This window comes from Polyodon spathula, chromosome 22 (assembly GCF_017654505.1).
Source record: "Polyodon spathula isolate WHYD16114869_AA chromosome 22, ASM1765450v1, whole genome shotgun sequence".
NCBI lineage: Eukaryota > Metazoa > Chordata > Actinopteri > Acipenseriformes > Polyodontidae > Polyodon > Polyodon spathula.
In genome coordinates, this window is record NC_054555.1 from 23938398 (window position 1) to 23959914 (window position 21517).

Consider the following 21517-nt stretch of genomic DNA (forward strand, 5'->3'; position numbering starts at 1 on the left):
CAGAAAAAAATACAAAAAAAAGGGAGTTTAGGATTACCAGCTAGGGTTGGATGAACTACAAAATGACAGTAAATTTACCGTTATAGTCAGAGGGATAAAACACTGTAGAAAGAACAGAGTTAAGGTTACATAATTGATTTACACAGGGCAAACAGAAAAGCAGGGCTGCACGTGAAGTATCATTTCTTTCCAAAGACATGGATGACAGATGCTGGCAAGGACGCTTACTCCTAGTTTGTTTGCAGCATACAAATGGATTTCAGCAATAGCTGGATTGCAAATCGGCAGTCACAGTGGTTATCATCTACACGGTGCAACAAAAAAAAAAATACACCATTGTATTTAGGAAGCTAGTGCACAGACCATTTTCATTTGTTACAAAAAGAAAATGCTATTAAAGCTCCGCTTTGGGTGCACATTTTAAAGCAATTGAGAATTGGCAGAGCTACAGTATATGTGAAGCAATCACTTCTGAAAACAACTGGTGTGCCAGAAGGGCTCTTAAGATACACTAAAAGAAACAATATTGCAAAGCATGTTTCTGAAGGGCTTTGTGCATGACTAATAAGGGCAGGGAGATAATGTACTAATACCATGAACAATTTGGCAGACCAAGTATGAATGTGCTTTTGGTCCAGCATCACAGCCCCATTACGATACAATACATCCTTCACATGACGTATTGTATCGTAATGGGAGACATCATGATTGATTGATAACAATCAATCATTATACCCTGATGTGCCAGCCACACTCACTACGTTCACATCTGTGTTTAACAGCAAAGAGGATGCCTGTACTCACACTTCTCCTTCAGGTGCATATGTAGAGCCAGTGATATTGAACTCATTCAGTTTGCAGCTGTCTCCCTCAGCTTTGTCAATAATGAACATCTGAATATGAAAAACATAAAAGGAATGCATATTACCATATACACAAAAAACAAAAAGCACCTGTACAGACCACTTGTATAGATCTCCACTTGTATAGATCTATAATATTTTTTTTTGTAAACTAACCACTGCAGTGAAATGGAGGAGTTTAGCAGAATCATTTTTGCAATGAACACTATCCCAACATTGGCTGCAAAAGCAGTCTCAGCCATCTAGATGGCAGTGTTCCACCTCATCAGGCAGTGACTGGTACAAAAGCAAACATTGCAGCCTGCCACTGCATCCGCCAGAGGCTTTGCTATGCTGCGGAGGGAGGCCCCTCTAGTCCATGAAGCAAACAACCCAATTCTTTGACGTGCAGCACTGCATATAAATGTTCTGGGTGTCAGACTTGGTGCAGTGGGAAGAGAAGCACCAAGGACAAACGGCTCAACCTTCCCCCTTGCTGTTCCAACTGAAGACTGCTGCACGGTTCATTTGAAAAATAAAACAAAAAAACGTCAGCTTAAATTGTACAGAACCGTTCCACTTTTAGAAGAGCTAGTTTGTACATGGAATTGATCATGCTTTCAATAGGAGACTGCTATTTAAGCAGGGAATAAGCAGCAGTTTCAATGACAATATTCTTCAGTGTAACTATCGTCATACGTATACACGATAAAATGATTACATAACAAGGGGTATCAGGTTTCATCCATCTTAACACATGCATACAAAAACCTGTGCAATGGACTGCATTTTAAAAAGCAAATGGGATTCAGTTATTTTAAAATACAGGTCAAGATGCAGCAGACTCTCAATTCTCCATTAGTTTTCAGTGTACATCAGCAAAACGCCAATTATGTGAAACCGGGTTAATGAGGAGTCTTTTGTAAAAATGTTGCCGAGCGAGAATGTTCACCTGTCAGATGCAGAGAGTTCTGAATGCGTGAAATCCCATTTTTGCAGAAAGTCAGTTACACAACACCACTCCAAGCAACCTGGCTGCTGAATGCAGATTAGTAACAGCATTGCCTCCTGAAGTGTACACCGAGTTATAATAGTAAAATCCTGGCAAATAATGCAACTCTTATCCTTAAGCACAAGCATGCCATTAGAAAATGAAAAAAACTGGAATATAAAAGATTATATGTATGGAAAAAGGCTGCCTTCTCACACACCAGGTGGCGCTCACATTTATCAGCAATTGTCAGCCTGGAGATAGGGATGGGTGGTGGTGGGGCTGGATTATTTGTTTTGACTATTTAGTGGTCATGCCTATCCATGAAACAGCAGAGAGCTCATAGAATGGTAACAATGGCCCAACAGGCATTCAAACCAAGGTCATCAGTCGATACTGTCCACACACACAGGCATCCAAGCAGGTGTCTGTCCGTGCATGAGATTTAGTACATGTCTTACCTTGCAGACAGACATCTGGTTGGTGGTGAGTGTGCCGGTCTTGTCAGAGCAGATGACAGAGGTGCAGCCCAGGGTCTCAACAGAGGGCAGGCTCCGGACGATGGCATTCTTCTTGGCCATCCTGCGGGTGCCCAGGGCCAGGCAGGTGGTGATGACGGCGGGCAGCCCCTCGGGGATGGCAGCCACAGCCAGGGCCACGGCAATCTTGAAGTAGTAGACGGCGCCGCGGATCCAGGAGCCCCCGTGTACGGGGTCGTTGAAGTGCCCTATGTTGATGATCCAGACAGCAATGCAGATAAGAGTGATCACTTTGGACAGCTGCTCTCCGAACTCGTCCAGCTTCTGCTGCAGGGGAGTCCTCTCCTGCTCCGTTGCCGCCATCTCATCACGGATCTTACCGATCTCTGTGTTAATACCGGTGGCAATCACCACACCCACTGCTTTGCCAGCGGCAATGTTGGTACCCTATAAAGGAGATGAGAGATACTTCAGTGGAGGGGTTCAAGCAAGATTAAAATGGCAGATGTATGAACAAATGCGTTTTGTGGTATAGTTTGTACAATTTCCTGGTAATTCTGTTAAATATATATCGCAGCAGAGAGATATATTCATGAGTTAGTCATATAATACACTTGATGCAGCTGGTTTGTATTCCAATAAGTAGTGTACATACCATCTTATTCCACTGTAAAAGCGTCATGTGAAATACATTTAAACTTACTGCTGTCATGAACAAGGATCATGCTTTATAGGGTTACATATATCCCACAAGTTGAAATGAAAATTCTAAACCAGGAGACAAGCCATCTCTCTGTCCTCATTTATTATAAAACACTGCCACACATTAAATAGGAATGTAACATTTTTCAAAGTTTACTTACACAGAAAAGCATGTTCTTTTTGTCCTGGTTCACAGCACGGGGGTCAGGCACTGGGTCAGTGTGCTTGATGACAGATACAGACTCACCTAAAGGAATTGTAAAGTGTGTCAGGAAAGCACTTGGGAACAGGCTGGGCCAATTCAGCTTTAAATCAGTCAGCTCAAAAGCCCCTCTGCATTTTTAAAAATCAGAAGGCAAGCAATTCACTTCTAAGCAAGCAAGGTGAAAATTAACTGTTTTAAAAAAATAACCCTTTTTCTAGCATAATGACAAGATGCAACTCAAAAAAAAAAAAATCTGTTACCAATTAAGGCGGCAGATGACTAATCCATTTCCAAAAATGTGAAACAGTAGGCTGTTACAAAGATTAAATATCTGCAGCCTTCAAGATAAATCAGAATGAATCACAGCTTTCTGAAGAGCGATGAACTCAAGTCCATTTCTACTTTATTAATAGATCATGGTCAATAAGAAAAATGATCTGTAAAATATTCCTCAATGCAGACGTTTGCTTCTGTGTTCATATATGGAAGAACCAAGAACAGAATGATGACTTAAAGTTGCTGCATACTGTACACTGCCCTGAACAATTAACAGGATTAAGCATACAACTTTCTGATTGGGAATTTAATTAAAAAAACAGGAATGATAAGAATGGGCAGCATCCTTTGATAATGGATAATATCTTGGATTATATGTTTAAGCTCTTCATTGAAGTCACACTAAATATCTGTCAAAAGGAAAAAAAAAAAAAAAAAAAAAATAGAACAAGATTTCATCTAAATGTCAGTTAATTTTTGTTTCAAGTTGAAACACCTTATCCAACACTGCATCTACTAGCCATGGGTCTATTAAAAAACTTATCTGAAAAAAACAGCTGTATACCAGGAGAATATTAATTGATGTTGGTTAAGAATCGCTGCCGGTTTCTGTTTGTGCCCCGATGTTGAACAAATTGTGCAATTTCAAATTGTTAAAAGCATACAAGTAGTGGCAGGAAAATAAAATATTATACATACACATTACACACACACATATATATATATATATATATATATATATATTATATATATATATATATATATATATATATATATATATATATATATATATATACATATATATATATATATATATATATATATATATATATATATATATATATATATATATATATATATATATATATATATATATATATATATATATACATACACACACACACACATATATATGTCCATCCTCCTGAAATATTCACTTACCTGTCAAGATAGATTGGTCCACCCTCAAGGTTGTGGATTTGATTGAAGACAGTCTAATATCAGCAGGAACCTTGTCTCCCACTGTATGGGGGGGAAAATAAATAAAAATTAATTTTTGTGCAAATTTAAATGACACGGAGTCAGAAAAAAAAAATAAGTGGAGATGCATGGTTTTAGAAGAAAAGCAACGTATGGCAGTCAAGTACTCCGATATTGAAGTGTGTACAGTGTTCCTTTTCATTCCAGCACAGCTTAGAAGGACACATATGCACTGCAATTTATGAGGAGATGTTATCCATTCTTTTCTTTTATGAAAACCACTTAATTTCCATACATTTTTGACCAATATAATGAAAAGGTACATACAAAATACTACTATATACTATAACCCACGTACATGACCCAGGAAGAATTGTGCGCTATATTCGTGAAGCAACAGTGACTGCATGATCTAAGCCTGCTGGTTCCCCTTTACAAGGAAAATCTGGGTGTACTGTAGCAGTACAAATAAGGAGGAGTACTTCATAATGAGCTTTTGAATTAACTACCAAGAATTTCTGGCTTAATTAAGAAAATAATAATAGTTTCCTGGGGACAACATGGTCTTTCTTTTATGACCTCTACTGTCCTGTGGAGTTACACACACACTGCAGGGCAACACGATTAACAACGTGATGCTGCGATAAACTAACAATGGGGAGTCATAGGAACTTCTCCGCTTGCTAGACTGCAGTTTGGTGTGCACAAGCAACTAATTTCAAAAAGCCCCCACTTCAAACACACTGCAGCTGAAGCAGTTCCATTTCATTTCAGAAAAGCAAATCCTTCTATTCAAGGGTCGGTCACACACATTTACAAAGAAATAATCCATCTGACCCTATCCCTTTCTACATATATGTACCTTCTGCAAAGCAAGGTTTTCTAGATTGTGACAAGATTACGCTTCTCTACCAAAGCAACAATGTCTCTTCTTTGAGTTCTATTAGGTCTGGAGAAAGGTACAACGTAGGATTAGACTGTCGACTATTTTTTTTTAATTGATTGATTTTACTATAATTTTTTCTACCAAATTTCAAAAACTGCAATTACAAATGTCATGCCTGCGGTCAATCCAATTGCCTTTATTTACCCACAAAGCCCAAGCAAGCAAGCAAGCAAGCAAGGTTACCAAGCTACTGAACCGTGGTGGCGATGCCTTTCTGGCTAGAGGGATATGCCATTTCTAAATGGGATCAAGATATAAAAGCTAGTTTCCTCTGTTAGCAAAGCATTCTTTATGTTCTACTATGTCATGCATCTAGATATTAAAATGAGGACTTATTGGGGGCTTTCTAGTTTACTAATAAAGCTTCCAAGTGCAAGGGCTACACTCCGGGTTCTCGGTTAGAACAGTACAACTTATTTTCAGCTAAATACAAGTCAGGGTTATAGAACTGAACAGAAAACTTTACCAGGTTTCCAGGGAAGTATACACTGTAATAAAGCCAGACAGTCTCTTCAAGACTTCACACCCGGTGCCTAAGATACCAATCCAATGGAAATTAGAATGCAATAACCGAATGCGATATAGCCTGCCCTCTTCGATCAACGTCTAATTTAAGAAGCACATCTTTCTAATTTTAGATTGTTATAATAAATTGAACCAGAATTGGTTCTCATTAAACCAGACAGCTCATCAATTCTTAATTTAAGTTCTGGGGGGCAGGAGAGAATGCTAGCGGAGGAAGAATACAATTCATCATGGAAGCTGTGTGCTCTACATGTTAGATGGAATGGCTTGAGAGGCAGGATCAAATCCCAGGCACTGACTCACAGTGGGAGTGTGTGGGTGAATGCACACAACCTGTTAGGCAAGTCTTCTCTGTATGCAAATGTTGGGCCCTTTGAAATCCGCATTGCAGAGAACATGGACTGAATACAAAAGAGAGAAAAAAAGAAAACACAGACCTGAGGACATTACCACAAAATTTGTTTAAACTTGGGGGAAAACGACTACCTAGAAGTTATTCTGAGCAGACAGCAATGTAATGACTGCTGCAGAATGTAGGGTCTAGCTGCTGCATTTTTTTCTCCAAAGTTCTCTGGGAGATATTCCTAAGTGCCTTTTTATTAAATTAGAATAAATCTAAATATTTAGTCTTATTTACATTGTCATTAATTATTAATGAAAACATTACATCTGTTTTGAAATGGTTATAACCACTTAAGCATGACAAACTTGGAGAGGTATCACATCTCAGCGGAGAACATGCGGATAGGGAGACCTTCACAGTTATTGTTGACAATTATTTAATCTTTTAGGTGCAGTGCAATTGTGATAATGTACATGCGTATGCCATACACAGGCCTTTTAGACACACACTACAGGCACGCACTGGCTTTACAAAATGACAACTACATTTAGGTGAATGTAGACTGTATCTTTGTGTTGAAACCCCACTGCAGTGAATTTTCATTACACTCCATTCACAAACTACCAACTAAGCACAAAGTCCAATCTTCATTTGTAACACCCACACATCTATAAAAGATAACAGCAGACAAAAATGTTTGATTAGATTAACAGAGTCGAGCTTGTTTATTCTAACTAGAAGTTTAAACGAGCACAATTTTATCACCATCATCTGCTATCCAACCACCATGACACACACCTCTACCTGCAGGCTATGCTAGGCTGGGCTGGGCTGGGCTGGGCCCCTCCCTCCCCCCCATTTATAATTAAATAAAATGTAAGATAAACACACAATGGTAGAAAGTACTTTAAAATGTAGTTGTTTAGACAATTACACCCATCTTCAGAATTGTTCGTCAGCTGAGGATTTTATCTTGCTTTAAAAGTACTTTTTCCAAACAATGAAGTAGCACCCTACTTACATGTACCCATTACATTTTTACAACATAAACACCACATGCAGATGTAAGAAGTGTCTGTCAGTGTTGAGACTAGACATAGCAGGAACAGATCTGTTTCTTTAAACTCAGTGCCTTTTATCTGGTATCATCAGGAGAGCAGAGCAAAAGGAGATCCGAACTTGCATCACGTTTAGCGATTTACCTTTTATTTTGAATAAATTCGGACACGATGAAAACGGTTAGCGACAACAGCAGTTTAGTCAAAGAGGATTAACCAAACAAGGTCATCTTGCACTTGAACTGTGACATTAATAAAATCAACCACACACGCAAAAAAGGAAAATCGGAACGTTACTGTCAAATACCCTTACCCTTTCAGGGCAGAACTTGAGCACTAATCTGAGCCTCTATGCCCTTGAGCAGCGAGAACAGCATTACACAAACAATGAGCAAGGCCAAAAATGGCAAAAATATTTGAGTATGTTCCTGATGCTGTGATCAGGTTTAAATGTGGACACAGGACAGCAGCTGGTTTCGAGCGATTGCATTTTCACGCTAACCGCAAACTAATATCACAGGACTGCGATCGGCAGGGCTCTTGTCAGTCCCTGGAAGCAGGCTGTATTGTTTTACACCTGTCAACAGCCGTAGTGCTAGACTCATGTATTAGTTTTCAGCTATTGGGAAGCATTTTTGTAGCTTGTAACCTTCTGAGCATTTTTTTTTTTCTTTTTTAAACTGATGACTACTTCACCTGTATGAACAAGCCAGTCATTGCCAGGGAAGTATTCACCTGTAATTGTGTAATTTGAGGAATCACATCTGCAATGACCAGAGACTGTTACATAAGCTACCTCATCTACTACAATATATTACAGTGCTGTCACCACAGCTATAGACATCTGCTGTACTATTTACATTACTATACCAACCGTTCATTTGACTGTAGCAGGCAGTTTGAGTAAAGTACACTGCAGTGTTTAAATTGCTATGGCAACTTTAGTTTGTTACTCCTGTTTTTGTATTTACAATAAATACAATAAAATAGTGAATTCCTTTAGGCATCTATATTTAGCAACTTCATGAAAGCATTGCCTAACCTATTAAAAAAAAAAAAAAAAACATACCTTATCATGCTTTCAGTCGTGAAGCTAAACGGGCACTTCCTGAAGTTTGCAAACACTTCCTGAGATAACGTAAAATTGAATGCATGGGTTGTCAGACTGAAATTAACTTGGCCAGTTCATTTTTGTATTACTGGCTTTAATCCAATCAATCCATACATAAGAGCAGAACACACAAGCCAATTCTAATGGAACCTTTTAAATTAAAAAAAGTAACAAAAAATTACATTGAAACTAATCCAAATATGTTATAATCATTGTTACTTTCTTTTGTTTGTGATACAGGCACATGTTTCTGGAAATCTGGAATTCTAGAATGTGCCTATATTATGCAGCACTATCTTTTTCACAGCAAAATCATGCAAGACCATGTGACAATGAAATGTGCTTGCAGCATATCACATTAAGAATAAGGACACCTTTATTTCTGGGGGTAGGTAATCTGTTTAAGTGAGGTTTAAATTTGGAAAATGTTACTAAACAAGCAGGTGTCTTGGACTTCTAGTAACTAAGCACTTGGTGCCAAGCACATTCACACCAGTTTACAGGGATGGAAGCAAGACCTGAATTGCATAGCAGTTTGAGCCATTCCTCATTTTACTATGATTAAATCAAACACACTTGAGCTTGTTCCCTATACACTGAGGCTGATCAAGCTTGTATCAAAACCTGGAATCTGTGAAACTGCCAAGCAAAAGGAGTCTTATTCCTATCCCTGGTTTAGAACAGTGTGGTCTTGAACATAAATAAATAAATAAAAAGCAGCCACAAAGGATCCAATGCAACCGTTCAGTGCTATTGCAGGCCAATCCTGCACTTCAAAAAATGAGCACTCCAGCCAAGCATGCCACATTGTAAATTTACTGCTGGCAAAACCCTCCCTTTGATGTAAATAAACACTAGACTAAGCTACAAGCAAAGAAATATTTAACTAAATCATGCACAAAATAAACATGAATTTTGTGATGCTCCTTATATAAATAAAAGGAAACTAAAACCTACGGCAGTTTGCTTTGATTTGAAAAATTTCTGTAAAGGTGGTACACATCCATTTGTTTGCTCTAAACTAAAAATCACACACCTGCACAAGGGTGGGGAGGTAGGACGCCTATAACCACAGCAAGCCCCTCGGACAAAAAACTGAGAAACCTGGTAACCTAAAACGTGGCATTAAACCACATGAGCGAACAAAGAATTGGAAGATTTAAAATATAGAATTAAAAAATCCACGCAAATAACGGTTACATATTAAAAAATTACACATTAAACCCGATTAGATGCGTCTCTCAAAGAATTGTCCTTGAAAACAAGGGCTTCCACACAGGTGTGGCTCATGCATTAACTAAGCAAATAACATCCCAGCATGTTTATGGTCATGTATAAAAATGCTGGACAGGCCTAGTTGCTTATAATTAAGGCTAGCATGGCTGCAAGAGGAGACCCCACTGACTTTGAAAGAGGGGTGATTGTTGGGGCACATTTGACAGGAGCTTCAGTGACCAAGACAGCTCAACTTGCTGATGTTTCACTAGCAACAGTGTCTAAGGTGATGTCGACATGGAACTCCAAAGGAAAGACATCAGCAGCAAAGGGCAACAGAGGGCCAAAGTGCATACTCCAGGATCGTGATATCCGTGTATTAATTTGAAGTGCAAGGCAAAACAGACGAGCAACTGCAGATCAATTGACTGCAAATTTCAACCTGTGGCGCGAGCACCCAGTTTCATTCACCCTGAACGCCACAGAGTGAGATACCAGTCGGGTTGCAGTGCACAAACTGCTCATCACACCTGGCAATGCACGTTTGCGGGTCCAGTGGTGCAAACAGCATAGGCAATGGACTACGGAGCAGTGGAGAAATGTGATAGTCAGAAGAATCATCCATCATGTTCTTGACAAATGGACGAGTGCGCGTGTGGCACCAACCTAAAGAATTCTACAGCCCTGAGTGCTTGGTTCCAACAGTGAAGGGTTCTGGTGGTAAAATGTGTAATGTTCTGGGGCGCATGTTCCTGGCATGGTTTGGGTACACTCAGTCCCTTACAGGGCAAGGTCAATGCTAATTGCTGCTTAATGGTACCGAGTTATCATCTTCACCCCATGTTGCAGCATTTCTTCCCTGCCGCGGGGTGGAGTGGTGTCTTCCAGGATGACAATGCCCCCATTTCACAGAGAATGTGTGGTTGCCCAATAGTTTGATGAGCATGATGTTATCCAAATGTAATTGGCCTTCTCATTCACCAAATCTAAATAGAGCATGTATGGAATATTCTGGAACGTCACCTGTGACAGAGTTTCCCCTCTCCATCAACCAGGCGAGAGTTGATTGACTTTCGAGGAAGAATGGTGCCGCACACCTCCTGCAGAATTCCAGCGGCTGGTAGACTACACTGTGTAACAAATTTTTTTTTTTTTTTTTTGTTCCTGGGTAGTAAGTGTTATTTCCTAATTGCTTATGCCTCAAAAGTATAGAAAATGGCTATTATTCCCCACAAACTTTTGCTTTTGTGACCAGGACAGTGATATTTCAAAATACCACTATTTCCAATGGGAAAATGGGCAAATGTGTGTGTCTTCGTTCACATAAAGTCAGAAAAAAACAACATATGAATCCAAATTAACATGTATTTATACTAAAGTAATACAAAAATGACTATAAAAGATTTAGAAGCGAGTAGTTTTTCGAGATTTACGATTATACTATATTTACACTATAAATCTCAAAACTACTCGCTTCTAAATCTTTTATAGTCATTTTTGTATTACTTTAGTATAAATACATGTTAATTTGGATTCATATGTTGTTTTTTTCTGACTTTATGTGAACGAAGACACACACATTTGCCCATTTTCCCCATTGGAAATAGTGGTATTTTGAAATATCACTGTCCTGGTCACAAAAGCAAAAGTTTGTGGGGAATAATAGCCATTTTCTATACTTTTGAGGCATAAGCAATTAGGAAATAACACTTACCACCCAGGAACAAAAATTTTGTTACATGGTGCTATGCCACGGCGCATACAGGCTGCATATGGTGGCCCAACGCCCTAATACGTGACTTTACATCGGTGTTTCCATTTTTTTTGTCCATTACATGTAGATTAGCACTAATCCTGGCCTGCCTTGCCTAAGGTTATATTAGGTAGTTCAATATTAATGCTAACCAAGGTCTGTGAAACCAACCTTTTATGTAGTTTAAAATTGACCCCAGTACCTCAGATAAACATTCTTGCTCAGCTTTTAGAAGAACTTGAATTGCCTTAACCAATAGCAATGTGTTCATGCTAAGTGAAATAGCCTTTAAGAATAAAGAGTCTTCAATAGAACACATCTGTAAACATCTGATTAACTGGGTGGAGAATTTTACTGCAGTTCATGTGAAATAGCCATAAAATGTAGACCCGTTTATTAAAAGAAAGAAATTTCAGCCATCTGCTGTACAAACTATTTATCTGGTCAATCTGTTGGTCTCCACTTCATTACATCCTGTTTCCACAAGCTCAGGCTTTGAAATAACTTTCCCCTCCCTCGGTCTTTAGCAGCCACTGCAGGCATTAAAATACAGATTATAGAACACTGCTGAAATATTCAATACTGTCAAACGTCAAATGGTTTATAGAAAATTATATGCAATCGTTCTAAACGGTATAATCCAGTTTCTCTCTCTCAACTCCTGTATCGTATCCAGAAACAACACTAAAAGAATACAGGAAGAGATATCAAAAAGGACAAGTTCACTTTGGGGGCGGGATGGGATGGGACACCCCCGGTCAGGCCTGGTCACTGGTAAGTTGCCAGCAGGATTCATAGAGCAAGCCTAGTTCTTGGCAGCTGCTTGCATGTCAGTTCCAATGGAAAACAAAAAAGAGAGATACTCGCAGGGCAGTTTCTCAGGGAAACATTCTAGAGAAAGACAACTTTAATACTTCAAACCAGAATACTGTTTTTCCTGAGGGTGCCCTTGGCTTTGCTTCAGGATGAAAAACTGCCTCTTTCCTATCCATCAAATTCCACTTCTACTCAATTATCCAAACAATAGGCATGGCACCGATATACAGGAAAGAAACACAATCCGCTCTCGGTAGTTTTTGTTATTTTAGCCGGTAATGTACACCGATATTCATGCTTGAATTCTGTGCTGGAAGAAATTCAATGTTTGGTCAGGCGCGCTTACTAAAAATGACACTAACACTGACCATCATTTTCTCAGTGCTGTGCAATGTGCGATCAAAATGCAGTAAAGAGGTCTCAAAAGAGCGGTGTTTCAATTTTTTTAAATTATTTATTATTATTATTATTAATTATTATATCTGAAGATGATAGGATAGCAAGTTGTGTGCAGAATGCACACTTGATGCTACATTAAATCCAATGATGAACTGCTAGTAGAATATTATTCTGATGCTTTATATAAAAATAAATAGGGGAAATCCTAAATAACATTAATAGTTTAAGTTGTTATTATTAGTAGTAGTTTAGAGTACATGTAGCCTATACAGTTATCAGACTAACACTCACCCTATGTAATGCTTTGTAGTTGGTTTCAGGCTGACAAAACTAAAATATAGGGGGTATGTATAATATAACGTAATAAAATAGTATTAACCAGGCAAATTATTGTTCAAATGTTGCATCGATGCCTGGCAAGTTACAAAACTGCCTCTGCTCAGTCTCTCTTTGGCAGCTTGGTATCACCTGAGGTCCTCCTCCCTAGCTCACCTGATCAAATCCTTCAACGTAAACAGTTTAGCTGAAAAAGTATACATTTTAAACACTTGTGTTACACAGACCCATTTATATCCCATACACCAATGACGATACACCAATATTAACACACAGCATAAACACAAAACACACAGGGACGGGCACTTTGCCACAAGCCCCCACTAAGATTTAACCAACTGTCAGTAAAATGAGGGTCAGTCTAGTATTTATAAGTCAAGTGTAGTTTAACAGTTCCTCCTCAGCATTCTATGGTAAAACACACTTGTCGGCAATTTCCTCTACCTGTCACAATTAGAGTGGAACTCCCAAAGTCATGTTTACTTGCAAGACCTTCCTCAAGGTTAAAATGCAGAGCTCCTGTTCTCTGGAACAACCGTTGGTTACATGCCAGGGATAGAACAGACTGTACTACATATAGCAAGTGTTAAAATGTTTTTTTGGTCTAACCCCAGTATATTACATCTGCATCTAAAAGTGTTCACTAACAAAATAAACTGACAAGCAAGGGGATACCAACCACCTGGCCATTTCCGATACTTGCATAAGTGACACAAGACACTTTCCAGGCTGTATAAATGCCAAACAGTCTGAAATCCCTGGACAGGGGGCTGTACTCCAGTGCATGGTGCGCTCTGCCACTTCCCTATAAGGCCATCTCTCTGCTGACAATGGGAGCAGCCCACCACACAGCACCAACACGTGTACAGGGCAGGAGGAGACACAGCACCATGCTTGCTCTTCAGCACCTACATGGCTTGGCATAGATTAGAAACTGCTTTCTGAACAAGTGTAGCCACCACTGCAGCCGTCCCACCTCCTTTGTCAAATCTAACCTCCCTACCGGTCTATTGAAGCCCTGCTGAACACATACCCACTGTACATTGTTTTAGCATCAATCTAAAAAGCGGCAGAGTCAAGTTTTGCAAATGGCTGCATTACTGCCTAAAAAAGACAAATGTTTGTGTTTAAGTGTATACAGAGCTTTAACAAGAGATCACCAAAAGTAAATCTGACACAGACTGCACTTAATTTAATGTGTGGCTTCATCATGGAGCTGCAAGTTTACATTCAAAAGAAAAAAAAAAGCAGTAGACAGGTTAAACTGGAAGAACCTTTTCTCAATAGTAGCTGAAACAGAGATACACCAACACAAGTGTGTTGGGATCGATCAGAAAGGAGCATTATTAACCTGCTAGAGCGGGTGAGCTATATGAGCAACACAGACCCAAAACAGAGTCCATTTAGCTGAAACTCAGAGAATCCTTGCACAGAACTGTTCAGCACTGAACATTCTTTCAAAAATTTACTTCATATGGATTGTGAACTTCAGTTCTATTAAGCCTCATTATGAAACCTCTCAATTATAAACTGTCCAATATAATTTCACCTTTCCTGGACTACCTACTTCATTAAATGAGATTTAACCCTTTGCTGTCCTATGTCAGACCAGGTCCGACGTTACAATTTTCCCTTTCCAGTCCGATGTCGTACCCTGTCCGACATCAAAAAGACGTAAAGCACAGGTCTGTAGTCGCTTTTTTCTCCGGGGAAAAAAAGCTGAGTAAACCTTTCAATGGCCGAGTGATAGGAGATAACACTGAGCATAACAAAGGAGGTAACTGCTTCTGCATCCAGAGCTCAAAGAATCAGACATTTGCAGAGCTTTTTGAGATGTTATAATAATAAAAATAATGAATTGGATCGCATTATTGAGGAGTTTGGTGGATTATTTATCAGCATGCATGTCTAAAGAGGTACGTGAAATACAGCAAACAAGGGGTGGGGCTTGGCTGCAGATACAGTACCGAGTGTCCTTTTGCGATTCAATGCCTTTTAAACCTCTTTTACTCTGACAAATTTATATTTTAAACTGCACGTGTGAAAATAACCTGTGAAAATAGCCTGACAAGCGCTGAATAAATGGACTGCAAAGAGTTAAATCAAATTTAGCATGAATTAAATTACAACATGAGAAATGCTCACATTGCAAAAGACAAGGTTATAAAAGAAAAAAGTAGTTTTACATAACCAGTATACTAACCCCTTCAATGAGCAGTGGTGCATGCACTTGCTACCAAACATATGTATCTCTTCCCTTACTGCAATAGATATTTACATTTTTATGGCATGCAACATATATTTAGTTTGTCTATCCAATGGCATGCGTGTTGCTGCAGGTAAATCTTCTTAGTGGAGGGGGTGCTGACTAAACAGAGCGCTGACCACCCTTTCTGAATGCAAGCCACATCCCGCACAGTGTTTAAAATTCTGTTCATGAAGTCCTTCAGCAAAGCACATCTGAGATTGTCCCCGTGTCCTTTAAACTGCCTGTGCACCGCTATCTGAGTCAGCAAAGAAATTGGGGGAGGGGGGGTTGGGGGGGGAGGGGAGGTCACACACAGCAGAGCCTATTTCACTCAGCTCCTGATGCAAAACGACTGGGCTTGTCTAGTTTCAGTATAAAACTGCCAGTGGTACAATCAAAAGAGAGATTAAAAAGGCAGATGTCAGACAGACAATCATAGCACAGAACAGGTTTGAGGTTTGTGACCAATAGAGTTAGCAAACCGGAGCAAAAAACAAACCGCAAACCACCGACACACTGCACGTCAAGAACCCACTTATTAAAACTACCCTGAACACACAACTAGGTGCACATTTCAAGTGTTCTATTTAGTAGCCGACAGGCCTACTTGTAGAACATAATTTAGCTTAAAAATAATAAACAAACACTGTGAACATTCATGTCCTAAAAAGTAATCTTGGTCTTGGAATGTGCCGGAGCAGAAACTTAGCTAGGGTGAGGTCTTTAAAATATCACTATGGTAAAATAAGCAGGCTTCTAATCGAAGTACTCAGTACCATTTTCCATCCCTACAGCCAAGAACAAGATTTATGTAGCAAATAATGCAGTAAACACACTTTGGTAAAAATTACCTAGTTTACAGACTTGACTTTTTTTTTGCAGGAAAAAAAAAAAAAAAAAAAAAAATGCCTGAGCTTTACAGAATTCTCTTCGACACCTACGAAAATGAAGCGTTAGTCTCTTACCGGCTACTTCCACAATATCTCCAGGGACAAGATCTTTGGCTTTGATCCTCTGGACACTTTTCCTGTCCTGCCGGTAAACCTTACCCATCTCGGGCTCATATTCTTTGAGAGCTTCAATAGCATTTTCAGCATTTCTTTCCTGTTGAACAATTAAGAACACACAAACGTTAATGCTCAAAAAGCACTGTATCATCTCAATATACAATAAAATATACAGGGCCCACCTCCTAAACAATGGCCAAAGATTGTGTGGAGAGGTTTATGAAATCTTTGGGGACTTTTTGGATTTCAAGCTGTTTTAATGCATCCCCATAATTCAAGAGGCAGAAAAAAAGATGTTTAGATTCCTGTGATTAACTGAGTTGATACTGAAAATAGTCTCTTCATTGAAGTACAGCAACTGATCAGTGTTGCAAACTTTCCAAAAACCACCCAAACAACCTAAAATGCATATTTAATGCAGTGAAGTCTCTGAAGCTATCCAATCCTGGCTTTTAAAATGTTGAATAAAGTATAAAGTGGGCTGCAGCTTTACTGGCTAAAAGATGGAAAAGAGAGATGATGCACAATTAAAGGTTTAAAAATAAATCCAGGATAGTGGAAACATTATTCTGAACTTTCTAGGTCAAAGCACAGAGCAAACTGAGGGGCAGGGTGAAATGTCGTAGTACAGTTAAGGATGGGAATGAGGCCAGTAAAGGTTGGTTCACACTTCAGAATGTGCAACAGGTCGGAATTACATCATCCACACTCTTGCGACAAGTGTCTTTTTTGGAAAGCCGTACAGCCTTTTCTTATGTGTCTGCGACCTGAAATTGCATAGGCTTGGATAATGCTGAAAAATGGCAGTCTGCTGCTTTATTGCTATCTGCACCGGATGTATTGCATTCATCTGCGACAGAAGTATGAACCAACCCTTAGGATATGATGAATTGGTGACACCTTCTCTATTCGCTAATGGCTCCTGACACTTGCTTGCTGTGGTAATGTACATCAAATCTTACAATCCGAAAATGAATACTTTCTCCAAGATTAAGCATTATTTATAGCCATTTCTAAGCCAAAAATCAATGTTCACATCCCCAAAGAGTCTACCAAGTGCCAGGCTGTTCCAACATCCCCACAAGCACACCATCCCCACTGGGGGAACACCATCACCAACACATCCCCTCCTCTCTCCCAGCAACGAGGTCTCCTGCCCCCCTACCTTCATAAACAAGCAAGGTCAAAACGAAGCCTGTAACCTTCTGTAGTCCCGCTTTCCCAGCCAGAGGAGCCTGGGGGATTGTGGGAAAGTTTCAATGAGGTGCCAACAAGGGCCAGGGTTCACAGGAAAAGTAGCCAGGAGCAGAACAGACAAAGCCAGGTCAAAGTTAAAGCCAGGAAAACAAGTCAGTAATCATAAGCAGAAGGGCTGTCTAGCCTCCTGAAAAAGCATGCCGGTTTCAAAAAAATCAGAAATAAATATTTAAAATGTATGCATTTTAAATGTCATTTTATTTTTATTTCTAGCAACAAGGAATAATCATTAAGCAAGTTAAAACACCTGGAAATGTGCATTTAATGATGCGATAAAACATAAGGGTCTTTGAAATCCCTGAAGTTGAATTTCTATAATAAAAAACCCTCTGTTTTCTCCCAGTGGGATGTTCAGTAAGATGTCAAAATGACTTGTTTGTTTTGGCAGAACTTTCCCGTACTTTTTATTTTTTATAGAAACGCAGTTGCCTCAGGCTTTGTCTCAGTTGAACAACAAGCCCACCGATCCTATACTTTTGTTTTGCATTACTGGGATCTGGTTTGCAGGACTATTTCCAAATTTTAAAACAAACAAATAACAAATCGCTCTACAGAACTACATTGTTCACAGCTCAATAACTCTCCAAGCTTTTACAGAGTTTGCATCCCCATTAGTAAAAAAATTTTTTAAAAAAAAGTCAAAAAGGACACATTGCCTAGATTCCAGCTTTAAGAAAATTATACAAGTTAATTGAGTAAAACTACACATGTGCAAGCTTTTTTTTTTTTTAAAGTGGATTTGTTGATTTAGCAAACAGTGTCCTTAAACACGGAAAACTAATAAACTGCTACGCTGGAAATCTTAGGATTACTGTTAGCATTGGGACCTTTCAACCCAACAGCAGCTCTATATTAAAAATTCTTACTATACATGCTGCAGACCGCGTACTCTCGTGCTCTTCATAGAGTCTTGGATTTTGCCCCCTATTTAGTTATGCCAAAGATTTTAGTCTGGTTCTAGAAACAGGCAGACAACTGACCTTTTGACGTAAAGGCATGCACAGCTGGCCTATTTAAGAGCTACAAATTTTATCTTAACTTTTATCAAATATATTGGAGTATGGATGGGAGAGTTGCCAGACACACAGGCCTAAACACCCATCCAATCACACAGTTTCCTTAGACCTAGGCAAAGAACTTTCCTGTTAGCACAATAATCCTGTTTGGGAGTTTTAGTGTATGCACACTGGGACACCTGCACAAAGGAGTCTAGAAACCCAAAACTACATCCCTACTACATTAAACTGCCACACCTCCCCTATACCATTTCAAATGAATTGCAAGTACAGGCATGCCTGCGTGTTATCTCTGAGCAACAAGCAAACACTTCAAAAGGCACACATTGCAGTGTGGTTCTGACACGGCACTTCACACCCCCTTGACCAGCAACACATTCTCCATTTCCTGAATGAAATGCCACGCATACTGGAGCACCCCATGATACTAAAGCAGCAGTATTCCAACACAGAGTTAAAACAGAACTCCAAGCAGGGGCAGTGGAAAATTCTGCTTGGATATGCACAAGTTTTGCTGGGTCAAACCACATAAGTGCTATGTATACTACACGTAGAGTATGTGGCAACATACCATGTTCACACAAAGGATTGTATGAAAAAATATATTATATATATATATAACATTTTGCTTTGAACCCCTTAACTAGGTTAACCCACCTGTCAGTTTTACACTCCACTAGCATCATTTAAATAAGATTAACCACTTCCTAGAAACCTGTAAGTTTAATACAAGAGAATATAATAATACTCTAGATCTTTTTTTTTTTTTTTTTTTTTTTTTTTTTTACTGCATTACAGGTTTTTGAAACGATGAAAAGTTTCAGGTGTACCACAACATACGTAATCTTTTGGATCCTATGGAAAATACATATTTGTGTGCCCGAGTCTAACGAGGGTTGCATCATTTCATATAGCTGCCTTGAATATACAAAAGCTCCTCTCCAACCCACACACAGAATAAAAAGATTGATTTTTTCTCTTTTAAGAACCATTCTTTAGAGTCATCCGGAATCAGTGCAGAGTGAAAAAGCTAAGCCCATTACAGGTATCTATTTCTAGCACTGCTGTTCCAACAGGGTCAACCCAGGTAATAAAAGAAGTCAAACCCCTGTGTGCTATAAATCACATTGCTTTTAGACAAGGCTTTGAAATGTACCCATTTCTTAATTATCCAATGAGAACGTTCCCTTAAAAACTGACCCATCTAACTAAAATGAAGTGACGGCTCAATAAGGGGTGGAATTGTCCAAAGTTAACTCCACTAGCTCCAGTGTGGAAAATAAAGTCTGCAGTGAAGTCTGTTAAGAACGGCCCAAGGAGTCATCACTTGTGCAGTTCTTGCACTAAGAGCTCCTCTAACTACAGAAAAGTAAAAAATACATGTGCCAGTCTTGATTAAAGCTGAATTGTGCCAACAATTTAAAAACAAACTTAATAAGTCTCCCCTACTCATAACCAGGAAGATGCTTTTTGCATTTCTGTATGTACCGTTGTGAAGCTGTAGTTAAAACCAGGCACATTAGAACATCCAGTCCTAGAAGTCAAATGACCTGCAGCCATTCTCTTTGTCTGAAATGTCAGTCACACAAAACAAGTACACATTTGTTTGCTCGAGTACCCAAGTGAAAGCAATGATTACATTTAACTGGTAAAGTTTCTCATTTAGTTTAAAAGGTGTGATCTTAGTCTCCATCTCATTTAGCAGTGCCAGGTTCATTCTCCCAGATGAAGCAAGGATTAGGTTTACAGTAATCAAGGTTTTTTTTATATAATTAAAGGACATGGGAGAATTCACACACACAATTTAATTTCTAGGGGTAAATAAGGAAAGTTTCTTAAAATTCAAAACATAAATGCTTACGAAAATCTCTATTTTCTTTACAAATCGTGTTTTGGGGGGGGGGGGGGGAACAGCTTTGTAAAAAATCAGCCAGACTGCTTGAGAAAGCCAGTGTTCTCATTTCTGTTCCCAACTATAAACCAAGTAGTTCCAGTGTTGATGAATTGTCAGTGCAAAACCACCAATAACTGCTGCTTTACAGAACCTGACTAGAATCCTCAAGTGGACACTACTTAAAGAAAACACACTTTCTGAAAAAGAAATAATTAAATCTCTCCCCTCTAACAAAAGCCTGGAAATTGGTTTCATAGCAACACATCAGAAAATTAAAAAAATGCAGTCAGTGACCCAATTTCCTGTTCTATTTTCAGAACTCTTTTGTAATCCCCCACTGAGATATGTGCAGATTACTGTATTTCGGTCAAACTGAAAAAGCTGTACTGAAGTGACTTTGAGATGCCCTTCTACTCCTTAGAGATCTGTTCTAATGAGGTCTTACTATCTAGGGCTACAGCACCTGCCTTTGTGTTTCCTTGTAAACTCTGCTACTCTGTAAGCACATAAGTAGCCGTTTCAAAGTGTGCTTAAGAGAAAAGAATTACGTAAAACTAATGCGCAACACTTCTCCATAGGTAGCACGAGTCACCCTACAGCATGGTAAGGCTCTGCACCCCCATCTACTTGGTCCAGTCTATTTTCTGTCAACATCGAAGTCATTATAAATGTCTTGTTTGCTGCTGCACAAGACTGGTTCCTAAAGAAAGCACCCAGAAGAATTTCGAAAATCCTCACTTAGTATTATGTAAAACCACGGACTTGTTTGCGAGACAAACATAGCAATGCTGAACACACATGTATTTGTTCAAAAAAAGACTGAGCAATTAAATGACTGCTCAGGGTTTTTATGTAAACAGCAGCTGCCCTTTGACAAAAAACACAAATCAAGAATGATCTGGATTTCTCAGCGTGTAAAAGTTCTGAAAACAGGTTCACTGTTTTGTAGAAGACACACTTGTCTCACAACCTTCTGTATTTCTGAAATATAAACTTAAGATAAGCTTTGGGGTTCAGAAGACACAGTCATTGTAAATGATAGACAACAATCCAAACATTGACAAATGTAATGTGCCAGTGTTAACTATGGTAGGTCCAAGTCAAATTGTCTTTTAAT

General features: G+C 39.0%; 1 protein-coding gene across 1 annotated transcript in view; it reads right to left on the reverse strand.

Moving 5' to 3' along the window:
* LOC121297424 (sarcoplasmic/endoplasmic reticulum calcium ATPase 2-like) overlaps positions 1 to 21517 on the reverse strand; it is a 34702-nt gene that overhangs the window by 6213 nt on the left and 6972 nt on the right. Inside the window, exons 5-9 of the mRNA XM_041223744.1 lie at positions 16192 to 16330; positions 4438 to 4518; positions 3176 to 3261; positions 2295 to 2759; positions 805 to 893 (exon numbers count right to left, since the gene is read on the reverse strand). Of these exons, the coding sequence (XP_041079678.1) occupies positions 805 to 893; positions 2295 to 2759; positions 3176 to 3261; positions 4438 to 4518; positions 16192 to 16330 (860 nt within the window). The remainder of the gene's footprint in view (positions 1 to 804; positions 894 to 2294; positions 2760 to 3175; positions 3262 to 4437; positions 4519 to 16191; positions 16331 to 21517) is intronic.